Here is a 26,349-nt window from a genome sequence, read left to right on the forward strand (position 1 = left end):
CAAGTATTACAGAAGCATGTTGGGTGGCTTGAGAGAAGAAGTGTGGTCTTATTCTTCCAGTATTCTTGTCACCTCCCTCACCCACTAAGGGTAAAGCCCAATCTTGAGGAAAGGGAGCAACAAAAAGGTCGAGATTTGTGTTATCTTGGAGGGCCGAGGCCTCTTTGGCATTCACCCTGTCCGGAAGACTAGCTTTATCCAGATCTTGGACCACTACCCTCCCACACACCTTTTTTAAAAAATAGTATTTTTAGTTATACATGGGCACAATATCTTTATTTTGTTTATTTATTTATTTATATTTTTATTTTTTTTAAAGAGAGAGAAGAGAGAAATTTTTTTTTAATATTTATTTTTCAGTTTTTGGTGCACACAACATCTTTATTTTTATTTTATGAGGTGCTGAGGATTGAACCCAGCACCCTGCGCATGCCAGGCGAGTGCATTACCACTTGAGCCACATCCCCAACCCCTTGTTTATTTATTTTTATGTAGTGCTGAGGATCGAACCTAGGGTCTGATCACTCTACCGCTGAGCCACAACCCCAGCCCCCATCTTTTATTTAGCAGGTTTTTCTATTACCACTTCCTTCTTGGAATTCAACTCTTTCTCCTCCCACCCCCTTCAAATTTTCTTTAGCTACACACATTCCAGCCTCCCCCCCCCCCCCCCCCCCCCGCCATATTGTGTTTGAAGTCTCTGCAGATACTCACCTCCAGGTGACACTGCTGTTCCCACCTCTCATCGTCATCCCTTGTCAGCCTGGCCTCTCCCTACCCTGGCATGGTTCACGCCAGGGTCACTGATGGTGTCTGTTGCCAGAACCAACAGAATCACTTGATGTTTAGCAACCTGTGACCGTGCTTGAGCCCCTTTTCTCCAGCTCTCTTGGATGATGCTCTTCTTGCCCCCGTGCTTTCCTCTCCCTCTTTGAGGATCCCTCTTCCCACTTTATGGGTTCCTGCTCTGCTGCCAACACTGGCAATTCCCTGGGATTCACCCCAGACCCATCTTTCTCCTCCTTCTTCACACTCTCACCAGGACCTACCCCAGCATTCTGCAGTGGGGTCCAAAAGATACCTCCAAACCAGGCTTTCCTCCTAAGACTCAGATCCACACACCCACTTGCAGGAAGTGAAGATCCCAGTCCTCACTAATTCCTTTTAATTTTCCCCCCTGCCTGCAGGACCAAAATAACATATCTTAAAGGCCCTGCTTCCCCTTTGTCAATTCCCCAAGGCCATGATCTCATCTCTTGTCATTTCTGACCTCCCACGTTCATCGTTCCCATCATCAGTTTCTCAAACATGCCCTTCTATCTCATGCCTCATTCTCCTTCTGCCTCATGCCCCTTCTGAAGCACCTCCTCCCCACTTGCAGTCTCCTGACTTAGGCTGCCTTCAAGGTTCAACTGGAGTGCTGCCTCCTCCAGGAAGCCTTCTTGGAAACTCACACCCTCCCAGCCCAGGTAAGACACCCTATGGTCTCCGTGCTTCCCTTCTCATAGCAACCATTTTGCTATTTACCCATTTGCTTTCTCCACTGATCCCAGAATGGGGGCCTTGTGGTTTGTGGTTTTTTTTTTCTTCTACCTAGCAAAAGACTTTTATAATCGGCCTCAAATTAGGCTTTTTGAATAAATGATGAATAAATGAGCAAAGGAATGAATGAATGCCCACTCTGTGCTCCTCCTAGGGACCAGGTGATCTACTCCTTGGCCTATAGGCTTCCTGATCAGAAGTAAAGGGTTTATACCAGAGTTTCCATTAGTTCCTGAAGGGCTACATTGTTCTTCTCTCCTCTCTGAGATGATAGGTATTTCAAGATCAAGGGGAGCACACCATTAGTGCAAAAGGGAAGTGCGAGAGGTGAGGCTGGTCGGGGGCTTGCGCTCACCCAAGTAAAAACTGGCAAGCCAAAGAAGCGAGCCAGGTCATCTCTGATCAGAACAACTCCTGATCAGCAATGCGTGGGCTACCTGGGTTCCCTTTTCTGATTGTGATAGTGGTATTTTCCTCCCCCACCTCTGAGTCATACTGACAACTTCCCTCCATGCCTCTGGCCTTCTGACCACTTCTCTGCTCATTTCTTCCTCAGTACCTTTGTCCAGTGGTGCCTTCAGCAAGCCCAGGAGCTCAGAGTCCCACAGCTGACCTTCCAGTCATGAGCAGGACATGGACGGCCCTCCTGCTATTCCTGGGTGAGCATGGGCCCTGAGGAAGGGGGTCTCAGGAACCTGGGTCAGAGTGCTCCAGGCCCCTGAACTGTGGGGATCAGGGTCTGAGTAGGGAGAGAGACTTGGCACTAGGGGGAGGTTGGTATGCCTATAGGGCTTGGGATCTGGAGTTTGTGGAGGGAAAGGATATTAAGGAACCAATTTTGGGAGAATTTGCTGCTGGAAGAGAGGTGAACCACATTGACAATTCAGAGGTAGAAGAAATCAATTTTGTGCTGTGTCCATAGTGCCCCTTCGGACCCCACATTTCCCTAGATTCTCCTTCATAGAAGCCTCAGAGATAGTGGTAGGGAAGGATTATATTTAGAGCGTGGGTATTGCTCTGTGGAACTGGAGAATTGGAACTTGACAATGGAACAATGGGTGAAGAGCCATCTGTATACTGTGCAAAAGAGAAAAATGAGATGAATCTAGGAGCCCAGGAGGCCAGGGGACTCTGGGGTATTGGGCTTAGAGAGTAGAGCAGGAAGTTGGGGCCCTGGAAGATGGGACTGAGCAGGAGGAAGACCCTTCTCTCCAAAGCTCTCTTCTCACTCTCTTCATCAGCTTCATCTCTTGGCTTCAACTTGGACACAGAGAAGGTGACAACCTTCCGTGTGGACAGTGCTGGGTTTGGACACAGCGTAGTCCAGTATGCCAACTCCTGGTGAGGACCAGTAGTGACTGACTTCTAGCTTTTTCATCAGTTCCTCTCCCCACACAGAGCCCTGTCCTTTCCCTTCTCGCACTCCAGGGCATTATTTGCATACTTTCTCTCTATTGGGTGTGGCAACTTTTCCTAGTGATGAATGTTTGGTCTGATAGTAGACACTGTCTTGTTTTTTTAAAAAAATAATTCATTTATTTATCCTTGTTTTAAAATTTCTATTGGTTCTTTTTAATTATACTTAGCATTAGGATTAATTTCAACACAATTAGAAAAGCACGGAGTATAACTTGCTCTAAATCAGTCCCCAATACTTCCTTTTCCTGCCCCACTGTCTTGCTTTTTCAATAATCACAGCTAACATTTATTGAGCACTTACTAACTGTCAGGCATTTTAGCATGAATGGTATAGATGGGCACTAATTTAGTCCTCACCACAACCTTATAGGAGTCAGCCATTCAACAAATATATATTTAACATCTACTATATATTTCAGAAGCAGGGTACATAACAGAGAATGAGTCAGACAAAAGTGCTGCCCTTGCAGAATTTAAATTGTTCTTAATCTCCATTTTATAGATGAAATTGAGGCTCAGGGAGGAGAGCAAACTTTCTGGAGTGGCCGTCAGGCCCCAGCCAGGCACTCTTCACTGCAGTGTTCTTTGTCTCTCCATAGGGTGGTGGTTGGAGCCCCCAAGGAGATAAAAGCTGACAACCAAACAGGTGGACTCTATAAGTGTGACTACAGCAGGGGCACATGTAAGCCCATCCACCTGCAGGGTGAGTCACTGCCCTTGCCTGGGACACAGCACCAGGCTCCAATGCTCTAGGACCAGCGGAGAGCACAGGTGTTCCATTGGCCGGCTTCAGCTCTGTCTGCAGCCCCTCGACCTCAGACAGGAGGTTCCTGTACCCTCAAGACCTTCCAGCCCATTGCACCCCTGCACTCCCTCAGCTCCTTCAAGACCTGGAAGCCTCCTTCACATGTTAGACCTTTTTGTCTCCCAAGTTGAGGGGATGTCTACCCATATCTTACTGTTCTTGAGGGTGAATATGCATGTGTCTGTCTCCTTAGTCCCTCCGGAGGCTGTGAATATGTCCTTAGGTCTGTCCTTGGCAACCACCACCAAGCCCTCCAAGTTGCTGGTGAGTTTCCCTGGGTCACAAAAGGGTCCTGAGGGAAGGAGTGGGGACCTGGGACTCCTGAGATTGGTGATCTTGTGGATGGTAGAAGTGCTGGGATAGGAGGGTGGGCAGGACAGGGACAGCTGCTCCTACTAGCCTTCTGTGTCCCCAGGCCTGTGGCCCCACTGTGCATCATGCATGCAGAGAGAACATATATTTGAATGGGCTCTGCTTCCTGTTGGTCTCCCCCTCTGAGCAGGGCCAAAGGCTCCCAGCTGCCTTGCAGGGTGAGTTTTTGGTGATCTTTTGGGGAGCTCACATATATCCAACTGGGGGTGCATTGGGGTCAGAGAGACTTTTACCAGAGTGATAAGAAGGGGGATCTAGAAAAAATTTTACTAGACAGTGTAGTGACTCCAAACATGGCTTCCCTGCTGGCTTTGAAACCCTGTCCCATCACCGTTCAACGTACAACGTTTCCTATGTGACCTTACCCTCTGAGCTTTGGTTTTGTCATCTGCCAAATGGGGATAATAACACACCCCACACTGAAAGTAAGATAAGATGATCTGTGGCCAGAGTTTAGCACAGTACCTGGCACAAGGGGAGAGCTCCATTAATGCAAACTGCTATTATGTTTAGAGAGAAGGGGATTAATTTTCTTCCAGTGTGCTCTGAGATAGATATAACCAATTGATTTGTCCAGCAGTCTGGGAATGGTGGTAAGGGTGCAATCTAAGTTGTGTGTGTGTGTGTGTGTGTGTGTGTGTGTGTGCGCGCACGCGCGCACGCACAAGGGCATGTGTTCATACAGGTTGAGGCATCGGGCTTGTCTTCTCTGGTGTTGATGGGGAATCCAAGATAAGGAGGCTAAACAGTGAGTGAGCTTTTCAGACTTACCCATGTCAGACTGAGGCCACTCCCTGGTTTCACATTCACTCTGACGCCCTTGGAGAAAACTATATCTGACTACTGAAGGGTGTCCCTTCTATCACCTCCTTGGGTGGAGACTCCACCCACAGGGGCCATCAGAACCCCCAGGATACCAGTCTTACTATGGGAGCCCTCCAGGGAAGGAAGAGGAAGCTTGGAGGTGGGAATGGAATGGGGGCCTCCCCTGCTGATCTGGAAGTTTCCTTTTTCTGAGGACAGATTCCACATTTGCCCAGGAGAAAAGTAAGGGTGTATATTTAAGCTGAGAACAGAATAGGACCAGTGTGTAGCTGTGGCCAGGAATGATATTAAAAATAGTGAACAAAAGTACAGTTTAGCACTGACCAACAAGAACAAACACTGACCAGGGCTAGCAAGGCTTCTTTCTTTGCAAGAATTTGGGGTAGAGGGGAATAAGTGGGGTCAGGTCCAGGGGTAGGGGAGGCTCTCAGCTTCTTACCATCTGGATGGAAGGAACTTTCACTTTTCTGTTTTTTGATGGACGAGGCTGAAGCAGCTCAATCACAATTGTAGCCTCTCTGAGACCTTAGGAAACTCAAGTGCTCCATTTATTATATTTATTTTTTAGTTTTTTAGGTAGACACAATATCTTTATTTTATTTTATTTTATGTGGTGCTGAGTTTTGAACCCAGGGCCCCGCACGTGGGAGGCTAGCTCTCTACCACTGAGCCACAATCCCAGCCCCCCCCCCCCCCCCCGTACTTTCTAACAAGGAGAGGACCAGGGTGTTGGGGCTGAACTCTGATTGTCAGACTGGAGTGAGGGGGAAGGTGTTGGGAAACTGAGTTCTTGTGACCAGAAAGCTAAGGTCATGGGTTCTTTGGAGAATCCACTGGAGGACCAGGGCCACCTCCTTCCCTAGAATGCCCAAGGCAGAATCAGGATATCGTGTTCCTGATTGATGGCTCAGGCAGCATCTCTCGCACAAATTTTGCCACAATGATAAGATTCGTGAAGGCTGTGATGAGCCAGTTCCAGAGACCCAACACCCAGGTGAGCTCTTGGGAGAGGGGTGCAAGTCTGCTGGGCACTGCTTGGGGCAGGCTTGCTGGGGAAAGTCTGGGGACCTGGTGAAGCAGTCTCATACCCCAGCTCTATATGGTTCTCCCAGTTCTCTCTGATGCAGTTCTCCAGCAGATTCTTGGTACACTTCAATTTCAACAAATTCATCTCCAGTTCGGACCCTCTAACACTGTTGGATTCTGTATACCAGCTACAAGGGTCCACTCACACAGCCACAGCCATCCAAAAGGTCATGTGAGTCCAGACTTCTCCTACTTCCTTTCCCAAAGCATCCAGGTCTTCCTTTGAGCCTCATCTGCCTTCTCAAGAAAGGGACAGGCAGAGACTGAAAATCTAGCCTGGGACCCCCTTGCCAAGTTGGGGACTCTTGAGTGGGACTGCAAGGGGCATGGCCTCCTTTTTACAAAGCCCTCAAAGGCTGCTGTAGTTCTGTTCACAGGCCTCTGGACCCTCTTCTTTCCTGACAGAAACATACTGTTCACCACCCAAAGTGGGGCCCGCAAGGATGCCACCAAGATCCTGATTGTCATCACTGATGGGCAGAAGCAAGGGGACTACCTGGATTATAAGGATGTCATTCCCATGGCTGAGGCGGCGGGCATCATCCGTTATGCAATTGGGGTAGGGCATAGAGATGCTACCTACTACTACTCCCCAGCAGGCAACTTCCCTTTCAAGGGTAGAGATTCTACTGCCTTCTGGATTAAAACTCAGCTTGGGGACTCATGATCCTTGCCCTCAAATCTTTTGATGCTATCTGAGCCTTATTTTTCTCACCTGTGCTATAAGCCTGACGTGCAGTGTTCTTGGAAGAGATCAACACCCAGACATATAGGAATATTGTATTTCTTATTTTCATGGAGTTGGTCTTTTCTCTGGACAGGTTGGAGAGGCTTTTCAAAAGATGCATTCCTGGAAAGAATTAAATGACATTGCATCGAGGCCTGCTCATGAATACATATTTAAAGTGGAGAACTTTGATGCTTTGAAGGATATTCAAAACCAGCTCCAGGAGAAGATCTTTGCCATTGAAGGTAAGTCAGAGATAGAGCTACTTGCTTCAGAAATCCTCATCCACAAGGGCTTTTCCTTCCTTCCTTCCTCCTTTTTTTTTTTTTTGTACTGGGGATTGAACCCAGGGCCTTATGCATACAAAGCAAGCACTTTATCAATTGAGCTATATTCCCAGGCTCTTTTCCTTTTTGAATCTAGATCCCCATGTCATGGGCAATAACCCTTGTTGTAGGTCTTGATTTCCAATCCTAGATTCTCCTGAGAATCCTTCCTGGACTTGGAAAGGCTGAATTTCTCCCTGAAATCCAAACATCATGCCTTCCCCAGGTACGGAGACCATAAGCAGTAGCTCTTTCGAAATGGAAATGTCCCAGGAGGGCTTCAGCGCTGTGTTCACACCTGTGAGTGGGGTCCCTTCAGGCTGACAAAAAAGGATGAGGAAGATTGGGAGGAGGGAAGGCAGAGGAGGAGTGGATGGTTGTGTAGAGCCAATGGCAGACTTTGTTTGGCTTAGGCTGCCCTCTTGCTTTGTTCTGCTCAGCCCTGGAATCTTTTTCTCCCAGGATGGACCAGTACTGGGGGCTGTGGGGAGCTTTAGCTGGTCTGGAGGTGCCTTCCTGTACCCCCCACATATGAACTCCACCTTCATCAACATGTCTCAGGAGAATGTGGACATGAGGGACTCTTACCTAGGTGAGAAAAGGCTGTGGTGGGGGACAGGTAGGTGACAAGCTGTGGGAAGGGGAGGAGAAGCCTTAGTGCTGATGCTGGGCCCCCTCAGGTTACTCCAGTGAGCTGGCCCTTTGGAAAGGGGTACACAGCCTGGTCTTGGGGGCCCCTCGCCACCAGCACACTGGGAAGGTTGTCATCTTCACCCAGACATTCAGGCAATGGAGGCCGAAGGCTGAAGTCACAGGAACCCAGGTTGGTGTGGAGGGCCCATGTTGGTGGAACATGAGGGCAGGTAGGGTGGCTAGGAGCAGGGAGCTGATAGGGCAGGTCCTGGTACCTGGGGAGAGGCAGGACCTGGCCCAGAAAGGAGGTGCCTCTGGCAGGTGCAGGCAAGATGACTTCAGACTCTCCCCCCAGGTCGGCTCCTATTTTGGGGCCTCCCTCTGCTCTGTGGATGTGGACAGCGATGGCAGCACTGATGTGGTCCTCATTGGGGCCCCCCATTACTATGAGCAGACCCGAGGAGGGCAGGTGTCCGTGTGCCCCATGCCCAGGGGGGTGAGTGGTGATGGGACCTGGGCTGGGTGGGGCCCGGGTGTGAGGTGTGGATTGCCTGGATTGGACCTGGCACTGTTTTTTTTGTTCTGTAGAGGAGCAGGTGGCAGTGTGCGATCATTCTCCGTGGAGAGCGGGGCCATCCCTGGGGTCGCTTTGGAGCAGCTCTGACAGTGCTGGGAGATGTTAATGGGGACTATCTGACAGATGTGGCCATTGGGGCTCCTGGAGAGGAGGAGAACCAGGGTGCTGTCTACTTATTTCATGGAACCTCAGGACTAGACATCAGTCCCTCCCACAGCCAGGTGAAGCACAATTTTTCCTGTCACTGTGACAGCTTCCTCTTTGCTTCTCCTCCTTTCACAATATCAACTGGAAAAATGTCCCCCTTTAGTACATTTTCCTCCCTGCCATAGTACTGGGCATATTGTGGAAGTGAGTAAAACCCGAAGAATTGAGGCATGGGAACACTCACTGCTGTACGCCCTGCTTTGTATGGAGACTGGATGCTTGCATAATTTGCAACTCAGGCCTTTTAAACCCACAGAAGCTTTACCAGACTAGGCATTAGCAAACCCATATTCTTCTTCTTTTTTAACCTTTTTATTCATGCATTATGATTATGCATAGCAGTAGGATTCGTGTTACATGTTCATGCATGCACACACTAGAGCAGGATAATTTGGTCCCTTTAATTCCCGAGGACCTTCTCTTTCTTTTTCCTCCTCCTTCTCCCTGGTTCCTTTCTTCTACTCCACTGCTCTCCCTTATATTTTCGTGAGATCCCTCTCTACCTTGTTTCCTCCTTTTTCTTTCTAGCTTCCACATATGAGATAAAACATACAACCCTTGACTTTCTTAGTTTAGCAAACCCATTTTACAGATGTGACTTGACTTGTCCAAAGTTCATGGTGGACCAGGAATGACCATTAGGTTGGTTTGGGTCTTCCGACTTCTAGCCCAGTTCTCAGCCTTTCAGTGGCTCCTTGTTGCTCATGTAGCTGCCTCAGTCAGCCAGTCCACTCACTCCTCCATCTCACTGGATGCTGTCTGATTTTATTCCATTCCTGCCATCAGTGATCCTACCAAATGCCCATATAAGCAGGAACCTTTCACCCAGTGGAGCAAGAATTCCCTGAGAAGAGAAAGCTGATTTCCTTGGCAAAAAAAAAAAAAAAAAAAAATCAAGAAAGCCCAAATTAAAACACAGGTGAAGGATCTGAGTAGATGTTTCATCAAAGAAGACTTGAAAAAAAAAAGAGGGCGGTGGCCAATAAGCACATATTCACATCATTAGTCATCAGGCATCAGCAAATCAAAACCACAGTGATGTACAACTTCATACCCACGAGAATGACTAGAATCAAGAAGGTCAATTGGTGAGGATATGGAGAAATTGGTGCCCTCATTCACTGCTGGTGGTAATATAAATGGGTGCAACTGCTTTGCAAAATAGTCTGACAGTTTCTCAGAAATGTTAGAGTTGCTCTGACTCAAAAAATCCACTACTGGAAGAAGTCCACACAAAAACTTGTACATGAGAATGTTCTTTGCAGCATTGTTCATAATAGCCCAAAGATGGAAACAACCCAAATGTCTATCTGCAGATGAATGGATAAATAAAATGTGGTATGCCCACTAGATAGAATATTGTTCAGCCATAAAAGTAACAAGGTACTGACACATGCTACAACATGATGAATCTTGAAAACATTATATTTAGTGAAAGAAGGCAGTCACAGAGGACTATATATTACATGATTACATTTACATAAAATGAACAGAATAGACAAATACAGAGAGACAGAAAGTAGCACAAAAAAAGGTATCAAGGATGGTCCCTGTAGTTCTACTAATATCTGTATATTGGTCAGGTTACTCACCTCTCTGTGCTCAGTTTCTCTTTGTAAAATGGTGATCATAAGAGAATCAACCTCATATCGCTGCTGCTATGAGGGTGAGCATGATGGAGGGCTCATGATTACTCTTATAATCAGTTAATGTTGTAACTACTGTTAATATAGGTTCAAGAAGAGGGGTCTAAAGAAGAGGGTGAAAGACCTTGTGGAGAATAACCAGAAACTGCATTCAGTCCACACTAATTTGTTTAACTTCCGCTTGCTCGGAGGTATATCTGGGTAGATCCTTCGTTACAAATACCACCTGGGTTCTACCTGAAAGGCCTGACTCCAAGAGGAAGCCTTTCTGAATTCACTGACCCACCAGGATTTCCCCTTCCTTCCACTCCATCACTTGTCTCATCATACACTTGATTGGACTGGCCTTGCCTTGTTCTCTGCTGGCTCCTACACTAACCCTGAGCACACAGCACTGAGGTCAGCTTTTCTGAGAGTTGAGGCCCTGAGCATTGACTTGATTGTGCTGTTTCTACCCCACTAGCCTTGCCATCCTTAGTAATTGGTAAGTTTCTCTTTTTATTTCATTATTTTTCTTAATAACTATTATTCTGCTAGTCCTCACAGTGCAAGAGATTTAAGGGGATTAGGATTGGGCATTACAGCAGTAATGGAAATAAAGGGAAAAGAACCCACAGGAGTAATGCCCAGGCAGGTAGAATCTGGGTCTGGGTGTGGCCACCCCCATCCCAACTCGGCCTCTCCTGTTCTTTGAAGAGATAGCAAAAGGTGCCTTGGGCTTGGAGGCAGACAGTATGAGGTCTGGAATCAGCCTCCAAAAGGTCGTGGGAATTTGGCACAATCCCCCAACCTCTCTCTTTTATTTGTGAAATGAAAGGTGAGACTAGATGGATTCTGTGGTCACTTTTAACCTTGAGATTCATCAAAAAGTCACTGACTACTTATTTGACCATACTCTACGTGCTGTTCTAAAAACTATATGAATAAATTCATCTACGCTTATAGTTACACTTGGAAGTATTATTATTTCCTGTAGAAGATGGGGGAAACTGAGGTACATAAAGATTTGTGGAGAAGTTAGAATTTGAACCAGGGACTAACTGAATGAATGAATGAATAAATGAAACTCAGGTCAACAGCATAGCCTTCTAATCTCCACTTCTTTACTTCTTAGGAATTGTTTCTTTTCTTCAGTCATAATTTTCCCACTATAACCTCTTCTTTTTAGGCCCTTCTTGGTGACCTCTTTTCACATCTCACCCTTTCTATCTTTCACATTCATACCTCTTATTTTTTTTGTTGCTTATTTCCAACTTGTCCCATTACCCCATTTCACTCCATTTTCAGTTGCTATAACAAAATATATGAGGCTGAATAATGTATTTTTAAAAAGGCCCTTGGCTTCATCACATCATGTCAGATGGTGTCATGGTGGGAACACATGTGAGAAGTTGGGATTACATGGCAAGACAAGATGTCAGAGAGAACAAGGAGAGGGGATGGTCTTGTTCTTTTATAACAATTCTCTAGGGAACCAACTGGGCCCACATAAGAACTACTTAATGCTTTGAGAGGGCAATGCCCCAAAGACCCAATTACTTTCCACTAGCCTCCACCTCTTAAAGGGTCTGCTGCACCAAGAACCAAGCCTCTAATAAAGGAACCCTTGGAGGACCAATCAAATCCACACTGTCTCCTCCTGACTCACCTTCTCTTCTAAATAGAGAATTGCAGGCTCTCAGTTCTCCCCCACACTCCAGTATTTTGGGCAGTCACTGAGTGGGGGTCAGGACCTCACCATGGATGGACTGGTGGACCTGGCTGTAGGGTCCCAGGGACAAGTGCTGCTGCTCAGGTAAGAACAGATTCCTTCCTCAGATATTCCCCATGTGGTCCTAGGTCCAGATCGGATACCTGCACCCCCGTCCCCCATTGCAGGTTGTGCTCCTAGGAGCCAAGGACCTGTTCTCAGCTTGATGTTCTGCCCACAGGACCAGACCTGTTCTCAGGGTGTGGGTGACCATACACTTCACACCTGCAGAGATCGCCAGGTCTGTGTTTGAGTGTCACGAGCAGGACTCCTCTGTCCAGGAACTGGGTGATGCTACTATCTGTCTTGATATTTATGGAACTCCCAAGGACCAACAAAGTGAGTCCTCTCCCCCTCTTACCCAGAACACCCTGACCTCTGGAGTTCTCCTGCTTAGGACTCCTGTCTCCTGCCTGACCTTTACCTACCTGGGGAGTTTCTAGTCCACTCAGCCCTCTGCATGCCCTTCTTTCCCTACAGATAACCTCCAAAGCTCTGTGACCATTGACTTAGCCCTTGACCCCGGTCACTTGAGTCCCCGTGCTGTCTTCAAAGAGACAAATACCAGGATCCTTACTAGAGTCAAAGACCTTGGACTGAACAAGTACTGTGAACCTGTGAAGTTGCTCCTTCCGGTGAGGGGTCCTCAGATGGATGCAGGGAGAGATGTGGGTAGAGGCCATTTGGAGGCTGGCAGCAGGCTGTTCAGGGAAAGAAAAGGGCATAGAATCTGGCATGCAGATGGTGCTTCAAACATGTTAGCTAAATGAGTGAAGGAATGAACAAGGTGGGCTGCAACTGCAAGAGGTTACACAATTGGATTTCAGGAAAGAGAAAAGGGCTGCTGAGAGAACTCAGGAGCTTCCTTCAGCTAAGCTCTTTCAGGCATCCAGTGGGCACTTATTTATGGCTTTGCTTCTCTGAGACAGGCCCTGTCCTAGGGGGACACAGCAGGGAACAAAGCAGCTATTGCTCACAGGAAGTTCTGGGTGGGGTGGGGGGAATTCCAAACCAAACAAGTTTCCAGATAATAGGTGTCAGGTTGTGAAAACTACTAGGAAGAAAGACAAAATCAGGAGGATGTCAGGGAGGCCTCTTGGAAGAGTGTAGTTTGAGAAGACATTGAGCAAATCAAAGGAGCCATGTGTGAATATTGGGCAATGATTCTGCATGGTGGGGATAATAAGAACAAATATGTACTGAGTGCAGATAGCTTTCATTATTACTCCTTTTACAGATGCACTTAGTAACTTTGCACAGTATTTTTTTTAACACCCTCCCTTCAATGTCCTCTAGTCCTGTGTGGAGGACTCATTGACACCCATCATCTTGCGTCTCAACTTCTCTTTGGAGGGCAAGCCCATCCCTTCCTTCAGAGACCTCCGGCCTATTCTGGCTGCAGATTCTCAGACATACTTCACTGCCTCGGTGAGCCCTGGTGTTGGGGTCTCCCAGAGGGATAACACAGGATGGCCTCTGGATCTCTGGAAAATCCTGTGTTGTCTTTCTCTCAGCTCCCCTTTGAGAAGAACTGTGGGGATGACCACATCTGCCAGGATGACCTTGGCATCACCTTTGACTTCTCAGGGTGAGCTTCCACCTGCTTGGGCCTGACTCTGGGCCCCAGCCTCACTCCCACAACCTGGGACACCTGTCTCTGGCTCCCTAACATTCCCACCTGGGATTAAGAACCTGTCACCTGTCTACTTTCCACCTTCCTACCCCACATGTTATCCTCAGAACATTTCTAGCCTCAGTCACAGAGTCATTTCCTCCTTCCACCCCAATAACCTAGCATGAAGACCTTGGTGGTGGGAAGTAACCTGGAGCTGAACGCAGAAGTAACAGTGTCAAATGACGGTGAAGATTCCTATGGAACCACAGTCACCTTCTTCTACCCAACAGGGCTGTCCTATCGACGTGTGTCAGGGGGCCAGGTATTCTTTCTGGGGATGGAAGAGGCTGGGAATCAGGATATACCTGTGCTAGGTTCAATGCTCAGGCTGGTTGGCCACTGCTCAGCAGCCTCTACTGGTCCAAGAGATCTGGGCTGATCTTGGTTAGATGGATATAGTTGTGCTGTTTGGGGTTTGTCCCTGTTCATGCCTGCTATGTTTGACTTTGGGCATTTTTTGGTGGGGGTACTGAGGATTGAACCCAGAGGGACTTAACCACTGAGCCACATCCCCAGCCCTTTTTATTTTTTTATTTTGAGACAGGCTCTTGCTAAGTTGCTTAGAGCCTCACTAAGTTGCTGAGGCTGGCTTTGAACTTGTGATCCTCCTGCCTTAGCCTCCTGAGCTGCTGGGATCATAGGCATGTACCACCAGGTCCAGCTGAACATTGCATTTTTAAGACACTGACTAGGGCTAAGGATATAGCTCAGTTGGTAGAGCGCTTGCCTCACATGCACAAAGCCCTGGGTTCAATCCCCATACCAAATTAAAAAAAAAAAGACATTGACTATCAGAAATAAGTTCCTAGGAGGCTACTAGTATGGAGAAAGGGTAGCCTGCTTTAAATTTCTTTGTATGCCTCATCATATCCTCATTTAAAGGAAAACTTATCTCAACCCTCAAGTATTTTACAATATGGTTCTGTAGAAAGAATTTCTTGATTACTTTGAATTGGGGTTTAGCAAAGTTTTGCTATTAAAGGGCTAGATAAGAAATATTTCAGTTTTGAGGACCTTACACTTTCTGTCCCAGCCACTCAATTCCACTGCTGTAGAATGAGAACAGACATTGATATGAATGTGTATATGAATGAGCAAAGCTAGGATCCAATAAAATTTTATTTATAAAAATAGGTGGTGGGCTACTGTTTGCCATTCTCTCTTCTAGAAGACAGAACTATGGCTATTGGGAGTCAAAGAGAAACAGATTTTTTTTGCAAAAAAAAATTATTAGGAGAAAATTTAAACATTTGCAAAAGCAGCGAATAGTTCAACAAGTTTCCTAAAAACTTATCATGTAGATTCAATAATTATCAATATTTTGCTCAATTTGTTTCATCTTTTGTTTTCTTTTGCTGAAAATATTTTAAAACAAATCCCAGACATTGAGTTCTTATTTTACTCTGTAGTTCTGAACAATGGAGACATCTTGCATGACCCCAAAGCCCTTATCTCACTCAAAAAAAAAAAAAAAAAAAGAATGATTCCTTGGTATTTAGACCAAAGTCAAAGTTCTCTGATGGTCCCAAAAAATGTCTTTTTGTGCCTGGTTTATTTGAACAAGGATCTACACTAGGTCTGCATGTTAAATTTGTTTGTTATGTTTGCTATATTTCCCTTAGTCTAACATTTCCAATAGGATCATACTTTTTTTTAACTGGTTCCAAGTTATTTTATCCTGAATTTATTTTTAATGCCAATGACAACAAAAAACCTCTTTTACCTGAGTCATTTTACAGAACAGAAAACATGATTTCCTGAAATGGCATTTTAGAGAACTTAAAGGAAAGCAGTATTTGACCTGAGAAAGATGGAATGCAAATCACTTTGTTCACTTAGGGAGGGCTCTTCCCATATTGCCCTGTCACTGAAAGTGTTTCTAGACATATCAACCAAAGGCAATATGTAGACCTTGTTAGGTATTGATTTTAGCAAATGAGTAGTGAAAAATACCTGGAGATTGTCCAAGAAAATGGAACATGAAGTGTATATTAAGTAGTTACTGTTAATTTTTCTGGGTGTGGTTTATTGGGGTTTGTGGTTATGTGGCCCCGTTGCTTTGGGCTTGTGGTGAGGTATCTACTTGGTGGTAGACACTGAAGTAAAGCTGGATAAAACCATATGAAGTCTGGAATGTGTTTTAAATTATTCAGAAAAAGAATAAATGGAATGAATTTAACAAAATCATGTTGTATTCATATATGAAGGTACAAAGGGAATTTCACCAAAGGAAGTTTAGTAGAGCAGAAGAGGGAGAATATTGGGAGGAATAGGAGGGGCAAAGGGAATTCAAATCAAATTCCTTGCATGCATGATTTTATCACAATGAACCCAAATACTACATATAATTTTAATGCTCTATTAAAAAATAAATTATTCAGGAAAAGGTGAAGATAGCTGAATAAAACAAGTACCTTTAGAAATGACAATAAATAAAAAGGGAAAATTCTAATAATTAGAGATGTCTACCCTAGGAGGAAGTTTGCAGATAGAGTGTAGGGGATAACATGAAGGTAGATTGCTCAATTTGTTTTGTCTATTTTTTTCTTGTGCTGAAATCTTTGAAAACAATACCCTGCCTCGTCCCTACATTAGAGTCTCTTTGAAATTCTAATAAATAAGCATCTGTTTTTTTTTTTCTTCCTGTCTACCTTTTTCTGAAATCAGCTGAAGCTGCGCCCTGTGCACTGGACATGTGACAGCACCCCATCAGGGAGCCAGGGTACCTGGAGAACCAGCTGCAGCATCCACCACCTCATCTTCCACGGGGGCACTAAGGTCAGCCTGGCTTCTGCACACCCCCTCCTCCCCTGCCTCCACCAGGCTTTACTCCTTTGTGACCTCCCTATTCCTTTCTCTTTCTCAGATCACCTTCTTGGCTACCTTCGATGTCTCCCCCAAAGCTGTGCTGGGAGATAGGCTGCTTCTGACAGCCAATGTGAGCAGGTGAGATGGGCCAGGCCCAGGGGCAGCACCCTTCTCACCACCAGCCTCACATCCCATCCTCGTCCTCTGGGGCCTTTGAAAACTGACTTTTCATCTTTTTTTCAGTGAGAATAACTCCCCCAGGACCAGCAAGACCACCTTCCAGCTGGAGCTCCCGGTGAAGTATGCTGTCTACCCCGTGATCAGCAGGTACCCCACTGAGACCTCAAAAGGGTTCTTCTCCATCTTCCTAATTGGGAGAAGGAAGTGGTTTTCACCTCAGCAGCAGGTGAATGTCTGGGTTATTTTAGGTTTTATCATTATCCTTTCAAGTGCTAGGTAAATCTTCTAGTAGTGCTTATTAATCAATGGTTGTTTATTGTGGGATAGATATTATATCCTGCATTTAATAATCTAACAGAGCTTATAAATCTCAGAACACTTTCCAAAAATCCCCAAGATTGTTTCTTGGGTTCCTATTGTGTGCATGTAATAATGAACCCCACTATTATGTATAATTATAATGCACCAATGAAAATGTAGGAAAAATTAAAAAAAATAATACCAAAAAAGAGATTTTAAAAAAGATTCTCTTGGGTTCCCTAGGATATATGAGACAAGTCCCTGACTTGAGGTTTTTTACAACCTTATTGAGTAGCAATGTTACCCTGATCCAAGCCAGAATCTCATCAAGGGCTGCTCTATGGTTCTGTACCCTAAGATGGTATAGGTGTGTTAGTCAGCCTTTCCTCAATATAACAAACACCTGAGCTAATCAACTTAAATATAAAAGATTAATTTTGTCTTACAGTTTTGGAGGTTCTAGTTCATGATCAGGTGGCCCTGTTGCTTTGGGCCTGTGGTGAGGTATCACATCATGGCAGAAATGCTCACCTCATGGCAGAAAAGAAAGATACTGTGTATCACAGTTCCCTTTAGGAGCAGGCCCCAAATGACCTAAAGACCTTTCATTAGGCCACACCCACCTCCTAAAGGCTCTACCACCTCCCAGAAGTGCCACATGGGCCTTTGGCAGACATTCAATATCCAAACCACAGTAGTGAGTTTCCAAGGGGAGACTAGGGCCTCCTGTAAGAGGTGGTCTCAGATAAATTTTGAAGGGTCTACAGCCTTGGTCTTGACCAACAGTGATTCTGAAAGGGGCTCTTGGCATTTGGGCAGGACACTTCTTTTCACAGAGCAGATTTATACTATAGGACTTTAGAATCCCCTCCCCCTTTGCCCTCCTGGTAAGAATAAGGATAGATGATCTGCCTGCTACAGAGATTGGATGTCAGGAAGAAGTTGGATAAAAGGATAGGGCCTTAAAATGCTGCTCAAGGGGATTAGATGAGGTGTTTAAAACGAAGAAGTAGCCAGTTTTTAAGCAGATAATTTCCTTCAACAAATGCCTTCCTAGTGTTTGCTATGTGGCAGGCACAGTGCTGTGGTTACTTGCTATAAATTCATTTGACCTTCAACAAAAATCTATTGAGCTCATATGCATCATCAAAGCCAAATATAAGCCTCTGCTCTTATGGGACATGCCTCGCTAACTGATCACTTCCTGTTTAGAGTTTCACTTTCTCATTTGCACCTGCATGTTTGGGGTATCCCAGCCAGATGCATGCTGTGAACTTGTTTGCTGGGGTGTATACTGGGGTTCTCACACCTTCTTTCAGGGGACCCATAGGTGGGGTACACTATCATTATGTGTGACCCTACAGCTCAGCCACACTCTGCAGATGTGGCTCTGTGGGTGGGGACCCTCAAAGGGGGCCCCAGGCCCAGTCTGAAGCATTTCTTGCAAAAGAAGAATGAAACTTAAATTAGGAATAGTGGGCTGGAATTTGGACTGTGCAGGCAAAGGAGAGGTACCCAAGGGATGGAGCAGTGAGGGTCAGAGGTGAGACCAGCCATCATGTGAGGGTCCTTCCTGGCCACTGCATCTCTTGGCTGGGGCTCAAGTAGACCTCAGGAAGTATTGTGACAATGAGACCCGTGACGAGTCTGTTGTTGGGACCCCTCTCCCCAAGCCCCAGTTCAGGAAAAGCCAAGGAAACAGGAGAGGAGGGCCCTAGGGAAGGCCTGTGGGACTTCAGAAAGGGGCACAGTGCTTAGTAGGCACATGGTTGGCAGGGTCAGCTTGAGTCTCCCCCAATCTTTGCTGTGTCCTGTATGCCCACCAGCATCCTACATGCTCATGAAGGAATGAAAGAACTGAGGTGCAGAGAGGGGCAGGCTCTGGCTCCCACCCTCCCAGAAGCTAGTGGCATAACTGTTCTTTTCACTGCCACCCTGCTCAGTGCCCAGAGAAATCTCCTCTGTGGGCAATCCTGCAAGTACTTTACACCCATGTCAAAGCTTGGCCCTACTCTCGAAACCATCCTTTATCCCAACTCAGAACTCATTCCAAGTCATGCTGAGGCCCCACTGTCCACCTCTTTCATCATGCCAGAGTCACAGCCTCCTCAGAAGACCACCATGGATCTTCGAATTCACTCATGCCTTTTCTTTCTCCAGCCACGACCAATCCACCAAGTACCTCAACTTCTCAGCTTCAGAGGAGAAGGGAGGCAGTGTGGCCAAGCACAGATACCAGGCAAGTGGTGGAGACAAAGGAGCTTGGTCTAGAGAAGGAGCCCTGGAACTGGAGAGCCAGGAGGGATGTGAATCTGGCATGGGCTGTGCCCTCACTGCCTTCTGTGCAGGTGAATAACCTGGGACAAAGGGACCTGCCTGTCAGCATCGACTTCTGCGTGCCTGTGAATCTGAATGGAGCGCCTGTGTGGACAGAGGTGGAGGTCTCTCCCCTTCAGGTACCCAAAGACTGTGTTTGGTTCCTCCATTAACGTCCCTTACCTGGATTCCCTGTTTTTCCTCTTGAGCTGCCAATGTCCCAACTGAGACACTTGTTCTTTTCATGTATTCTCCCAGAACCCGTCCATTCAGTGCTCTTCAGAGAGACTAGTTCCCACAGAGACTGACTTCCTGACTCATATTCATAAGAATCCTGTGCTGGTGAGGTGGGCTCTGGGCTATTCACCACTTTAGCCACATATCAGAGAAATTTAATTTAGGAATCCTGTTACATCAGATTCAGATGTGGATGTTTCCCTCTAATCATGCAGTTTAAGTCTGTCTTCTACCTTCAAACTCACCTCCCTATGGCCTGATACTATGTCTCTTTACCTAGGACTGTTCCATTGCTGGCTGCCTGAGGTTCCGCTGTGACATCCCCTCCTTCGGCATCCAGGAGGAGGTTGACTTCATCCTGAAGGGCAACCTCAGCTTTGGCTGGGTCAGCCAGGTGTGTAGGCCCCTTCCCTCAGATTCAAATGGTACCTGATGGGTCTGCACCAAGTCTTAGGCCAGGTCATTTGCTGAACTCTAAGCTTCCCTCCCCAGATCCCCTCACCCTAACACTGTCTTGCAGACATTGCAGAAGAAGGTGTCGGTCATGAGTGTGGCTGAAATCACATTTGACAGATCTGTGTATGCCCAGCTTCCAGGACAGGAGGCATTTTTGAGAGCCCAGGTAGTGACTGTGTGGTAGGCAGTGGCCAGGCTGGTAAGAGGCTACTGATACTAAATCTGTGTTGCTGGGTGGGGGGTTTGCAAGCTTAGAGGGAGGAGGGAGGAAGGTCCCTGGGCAAGACAGTTGCTCTGAAGAGTTTGAGTGCTCCTGCATCTCACCTCTTGGAGCAGGGCCTAGGGAAGGAGGGGAGGGAGCTAAAGCCAGGAAAACTGGGTTGGGGTTGGGGGTTTCTGAGATTGCATGAGTCCCAATACTTTCTGATGGGGTCATCTCTACTCCAGATGAAGACAGTGCTGGAGAAGAATGAGGTCTATGACCCTATCCCCCTCATTGTGGGCAGTTGTGTGGGAGGTCTGCTGCTACTGGCTCTCATCACTGCCACACTGTATAAGGCAAGTTTAAACCCACTCTAGCCATGAGGGTAAGAAAGAGCTCATTTTGGAGTTGGATGTACATTCTCATTAAGTCTCTTCATATGAGAAATTCCCTCCCCTCATATTATCAGTCACCAATCCCCCCCCGCCGCCATTTGTATCTTCCTGATTCTCAGATATCATCTCATCTCTCCCTTTCTTTTCTGCTCCTTTACCTTTCTAGTCTTTCCCTTTGCAGCAGAACATAACATAAAGCCATGAATACTTGGATTTGAATGTTGATACCACCATTAATTATTTCTTTGACTGTAGGAAAGTGCCTAGTCCACTGTAAGTCTTTACTTTTTTCATTGTGAAGCTGATTGTACTTATGGCTGACAGAATCTGGATCTAATTCTAAATGATAACGAGTACAAAGCTCCTTATGCTGTGCTTTGAACATAGTAGGAGTTCTACAAATGGTGATCCCTTCCTCTTCCCCATTTCACCACTTTTCCTTTCTCTTACTGGACTTCCTGATCTTCTCCACAGGTTGGCTTCTTCAAACGTCAATACAAGGAAATGATGGAGGAAGCGAATGGACAGCTTGTCCCAGAAAATGGAACATTAGACCCCCAAGATGCTCAGTGAAAAATGACTTCCTGTTCTCCCTGATAGGTTTTCTAGTTCCTCTTACTCTCACCTATGTTGGGCCTAAGGGGGAAAGAGCATTCCACACGAAGGAGGCTGGGATCAGGCTGCTTTCACTTTTTGGGAAAATGCAATATGTCTACCCAGAGTGTCTTGTCTGGGAAGTTTTATTCATCTTGTCAAGGCTCCAACTGGAAACCCTGAGGACTGGGTCTCTGCCATGATCTACAGGGCTTGGAATTTCTACCCAGAAATCCATGGACTATAGTCTCAGGTTCCAGTCTCCCTCCCTCCACTAGCCACCAGTGATCTTTCTAAAATACAGAACTAAATGAGTCACTCATTCTCATCCATTGTCAGTGGCTCCCGTTACTTTCAGGATAATGTCTGAACTCTCATCTTGGTGTTAGACATCTCATTCCATTTCTAGAAGGTGGGCTTCATAGCACACAGCATGAGATGCTCTGTGTCTCCTTGTCATCCTCATTCTTAGTAAATTACTGTCATGTCAGTTCCTAGCTTTGTTTTGGGAATTTCAGTCCAGATTTCTCAAACTGAATTGGGAATGAAATGACTGTACACTGGAATTCATAAAGCTGGCTTCTGGCATTGGTCAGCATTGCTAACTGGGAGGGAGGGTATCCTCTCGGGAGGGATTCTGCCCCAGTGCTACTGAAGCTCAACCAGTTCCAGGTCCAAAGAGGCCTAAGCCCCTTCCACTTTTTGAGGCCCCCAATATAATAAATGAAGAAATGCCAGAACATTTTTAAAAAGTGTGTTTTAAATGTTTGCATTAGTAAATTAAAACATGCACAAAAAGATGTATGTACCTTTAATGGAAAATATGTTAAAAGTTCAGGCATTTTATGGAGGTAAGTCTTGGACATTAATGCCCATGGGGTCCCTTTACCATGGTGGACTCTGGCCAGCCCTGAGACCTGGAGTCAGGCCAAGACAGTTAACCAGAATGGGGATTAGGACCGTCCCTATATTGACGATAGATAACCTGACCTCTTACTCTACTCTGTTCTCTTGACTGTTGCTAATGGAAGCTGATGGAGCTGTGGAGAAAGACTTGGTGGGAAGAGGCAAGAACAGAGAAATGACAGCCTTCAGTGGCTTCTCTTCCATCTGGAGAGGTCATTGGAGTGAACCAATACACAAGTGTTTCTCACCAATCCTAGCATGTGTTGCAAAGCATACTGATTGCATATGGTTAATGATTCAATAACACTCTTACTTCCATATCAGGAACTTGCTTCTCCCCAAAAGGTCATTTAGTTACATTTTTTAAATGTAACTAAAAAGAACATATGTAACTAAAAAGAACAATCTTCTGCTATTTGTTCTTTTTAGTTACATATGACAGCAGAAATCTATTTTGATGTATTTATACAAACATGGAATGCATCTTATTTTAGTTAGGATCCCAGTCTTGTGGATGTATGTGATGCTGAGATTCACTGTAGTGTATTCATATATGTACATAGAAAAGTTATGTCAGATTCATTCCACTGTCTTTCCTATTTTTACCCCCCCTCCCTCCCCTTCATTCCCTTTGTCTAATACAATGAATTCTTCCTCTCTCCCCCAAAATCAATAAATAGGATGGTATTAAACTAAAATGCTTCTTTTTAAAAAATAGTTATTTTTTAGTTATAGGTGAACATAATATCTTTATTTTATTTTTATGTGGTGCTGAGGATCGAACCCAGTGCTTCACGCATGGTAGGCGAGTGCTCTACCTCTGAGCCACAACCCTAGCCCCTAAAATGCTTCTTCACAGTGAAGGAAACAATCGAGTGTGAAGAGAGAGCCTACAGAATAGGAGAAAAATTCTGCCACCTGCACCTCAGATACAGCATTAATTTCCAGGATATACAAAGAACTCAAAAAGTTTAACACCCCCCCCCCCAAATACAACAACAATAACAAACCCAAATAACCCAATCGATAAATGGGCAAAAGAAATAAACAGACACTTCTCTATGGAAGAAATATAAATGATCGGGTGAATTCATTGGCTGTGGAATTGGAACCAGAGGGTATTCTGGCCCCTGGAGGCTGGGGCTCATGCACCTCACTCCTTTTCTCAGTGCACCGACAGTTCGGAAGATTTATCTGGCAGCGTATGCATCCTGAGAACAGGAGTTGAATTAGTTCTCAAAAATGGGAAGAACCTACATTGTAGAAGAGAGTGTTGGCCAATATCTTTCAAACATCAGTCTCCAAGGAAAAGCTTTTGTCTCTGGTCTTTTGATAGGACAGAACACCACCCAAAGAAGAGCAAAATGAGAACCTCAAACATCCCAAAGCTAAGTTGGATAATTTGGATGAAGAATGGGCCACAGAACATGCCAATCAGGTATCCAGAATGCTACCAGGGGGACTTTTAGTTCTTGGAGTATTTATCATTACAACTTTGGAACTGGCAAATGATTTTCAAAATGCCCTGCGCAGACTAATATTTGCCATGGAAAAGTCTATGAATAGAAAAAGAATGTGGAATTTCACAGAGGAGGAGATCTCAGAACAAGTAATACTTCACATTTGCTCATCTACAAAAAAAAAAATATCTTGTCAATATTTTGGGTCATGATGTCCGTGACCCAAAGAGTTCAGCAAGACCAGCCGATTGGAAGTATCAAAGTGGACTGTCTACTTCATGGCTTTCTCTAGATTGTACCATTCACATTGATATTCACATTCCACTTTCTTCTACTTCTGTCAGCTATACTCTGGAAAAAAATACAAAGAATGGACTTCCACACTGGGCCAAGCAAATAGAAAATGGTGTTTATTTGATTAATGGACAAGTTAAAAATGAAGATTGTGATCTATTAGAAGGACAGAAAAAATCTTTCAGAGGAAATACTCAAGCAACTAGTCATTCTTTGGATGTGAGAGTGCTAACACAATTGCTTCTGAATTCAGACCACAGATCTACAGCCACAGTTCAGATCTGCAGTGGTTCTGTAAACCTTAAGGGTTCTGTGAAATGCAGAGCTTATATTCACAGCAACAAACCCAAGGTTAAAGATGCTATGCAGGCAGTGAAGAGAGATATATTGAACACAGTTGCTGATCGTTGTGAAATACTATTTGAGGACCTGCTTTTGAATGAAATCCCAGAAAAAAAAAAAGATTCTGAAAAAGAGTTCTACATTCTCCCTCGCCGAGTTTTTGTCCCCATTCCTGGATCCACTGTAAAGTTATGTGATTATAAATTTGGTGATGAATCAGCCGAAGAAATCAGAGACCATTTTATAGGATGTTAGATCATATGGTTCAAATAGAAGATTTGGAAATTGCAGAGGAAGTCAACACAGCTTGTATGAGCTCTATGAATAAATGAAGCTTCATTGGAACACAAAGATGATAAACAACTAGAGCAACCAATTAAAACTACAGTAATGTTGAAAATTCGGCAAAACATAGGTGTGATTGCAGCATTTGCAGTTGCAGTTCTTGCTGCGGGTATCTCCTTTCATTACTTCAGTGATTAGGGTGAGGCACAAAGAGCTTCCTGATCATCCAGAGAACATTGGTCAACAACTATGAATAATAAAGATATAAACAGTCCCTCTATAGTCAAGACACTAGCAGTCAGATCTTCTACCACACACACACACACAAAAAGAAAGAAATATAAACGGTCAACAAATATATGAAAAAATGTTCAACATCTCTAGCAATTAGCAAATTAAAACTACATTGAGGTTTCATCTTACTCCAGTCAGAATGGCAATTATCAAGATACAAGTTACCAGAATACAAGTAACATTAATTTAAGTATTAAATGTTGGTGAGAATGTGTGGAAAAAGTTACACTCATTCATTGCTACGGGGTCTGCAAATTGGTATAATCACTCTGGAAACCAGTTATGGGGTTCCTTAAAAAAACTGGACCTGGTTATACCACTAATCGGTATATATCTAAAGGAGTTAAAACCAAAAGGTCATTCTTTTATCATGCCACCTTTCCATCATAGAGCTCACCACGGTGCCTGGCAGTTAGCTGGGGATCAAAACATGGCAAGCCATTCTCTGCCTTCAAGAGATCCTACTGGTGCTGCCACCACCAAGGTACTTGGGCCATATATGTTTCAAATAGGAATAGAACAAGGAGGCAGTTGATCATAAGATCTGAAGGGAAGTTCACCTCCATCCAAAAATATCCTCCATTCACCATAATAGGGTCAAAAATTCCTTTGGATTTTGAAATTTTGAGTCCCCAGAATGATCAATTATTGTGCAATGTCCCCTGGCCCTAGAGTTGTGTTTTCCCAAATGTGTTTCATAAAACCATTAATGATCTCCTAAGTGGTAAATTTTGGAGAAAAAATAAAGCAAGAAATGATTTTATCCTCATAGATCTCAAACACTTGGAACTGGCAATTTGAATAGAAATAGTGCTGCCCCCTTAATAATTGTGTTCTTTTTTTTAAAGATTATCTTATTCTTAAAGCTTCCACATGGCTCTGAGGACTGCAAGGGCTCTTGTTTAACATTCAGGCAACAAGACATAAATTTCATATAATATTATGTGTTATTTTTTATATCCATTACATTTGCATTTTGGGGGTGCTATTGTGTTGTACTATATCCTCAAATCACAAAAATGAACCAATGGATTAAAACCCTGAAATTTTTAATAAAAATAACAATTAATACAATTTAGAATAATGTCATCAAAATCAGCATTGACTTTGAGTCCAATGCACACATAGAATAAAAATATATGCGGGGCTGGGTTGTGGCTCAGCAGTAGAGCGCTTGCCTAGCATGTGCGAGGCCTTGCGTTCGATCCTCAGCACCACATAAATAAAAATAAAGATATTGTGTCCAACTACAACTAAAAAATAAATATTAAAAAAAGAAATATATGAAATCTGGCATGAGTGATTTTTGAGTCAAAAACTAAAATATATCTAGAAACTATTGTACCATCTAAAAATTGGATTTCTTGGTTTTGGTATGTATTTGTTCCCAGTCTGTTTTCCTTTCTGAAACTTTGTCAAATAATAGTAGCACGAAGCTATCAGAGTTTTTGTGTCATTTTCAAACAAAGCAAAATGACCTCTGATGTAAAGCAACAAAGATTTCTTAAAACAACTGCAACATGATGCTTTCCCATCCACAATCAGACAATGTTATCAACTACAGAAAAGACAGCAGAGTTACAGTGACATAAATCAAAGTTGCTTTTATAGCAAAAGTGGGTCAAGTCACATAATTTCCAAGATGCTTATAAAAACAACAGTGAAGTTAATGCCTACATTGGATTATTGA

At 44.7% G+C, this 26,349-nt stretch overlaps 1 protein-coding gene and 1 pseudogene across 2 annotated transcripts; both read left to right on the top strand.

Annotated features, from left to right (window-relative positions):
- The first annotated feature begins 2,079 nt into the window (after positions 1–2,079).
- Positions 2,080–22,623, top strand: ITGAX (integrin subunit alpha X). Its single transcript, XM_081299541.1, has 30 exons — positions 2,080–2,201; positions 2,784–2,883; positions 3,561–3,664; positions 3,960–4,030; positions 4,182–4,296; positions 5,827–5,957; positions 6,076–6,221; positions 6,455–6,608; positions 6,871–7,021; positions 7,329–7,402; positions 7,565–7,694; positions 7,783–7,925; positions 8,091–8,231; positions 8,324–8,533; positions 11,830–11,960; positions 12,097–12,254; positions 12,396–12,550; positions 13,212–13,343; positions 13,430–13,503; positions 13,711–13,852; positions 16,258–16,368; positions 16,457–16,536; positions 16,642–16,725; positions 19,039–19,117; positions 19,227–19,334; positions 19,453–19,536; positions 19,712–19,825; positions 19,952–20,053; positions 20,335–20,445; positions 20,959–22,623. Exons 1-30 carry the CDS (start codon positions 2,165–2,167, stop codon positions 21,055–21,057), a joined length of 3,471 nt encoding a protein of 1,156 aa, XP_081155667.1. The 5' UTR covers positions 2,080–2,164; the 3' UTR covers positions 21,058–22,623.
- Positions 22,624–22,980: 357 nt separating this feature from the next.
- LOC308651955 (protein odr-4 homolog) lies at positions 22,981–24,664 on the top strand (annotated as a pseudogene). Its single transcript has one exon. The product of its transcript is annotated as a protein odr-4 homolog (transcript).
- Positions 24,665–26,349: the final 1,685 nt, after the last annotated feature.

The sequence above is a fragment of the Spermophilus citellus genome, assembly GCF_964194105.1.
Source record: "Spermophilus citellus genome assembly, chromosome: 6".
Lineage (NCBI taxonomy): Eukaryota > Metazoa > Chordata > Mammalia > Rodentia > Sciuridae > Spermophilus > Spermophilus citellus.

Excerpts from the sequence above, each read along its gene's own strand:
- ITGAX (XM_081299541.1), top strand. The coding sequence starts at position 2,165 with ATGAGCAGGACATGGACGGCCCTCCTGCTATTCCTGG. Across the intron at positions 11,961-12,096 it reads GGACAAGTGCTGCTGCTCAG|GACCAGACCTGTTCTCAGGG; the intron begins GTAAGAACAGAT and ends TTCTGCCCACAG. Across the intron at positions 13,344-13,429 it reads AGACATACTTCACTGCCTCG|CTCCCCTTTGAGAAGAACTG; the intron begins GTGAGCCCTGGT and ends TCTTTCTCTCAG.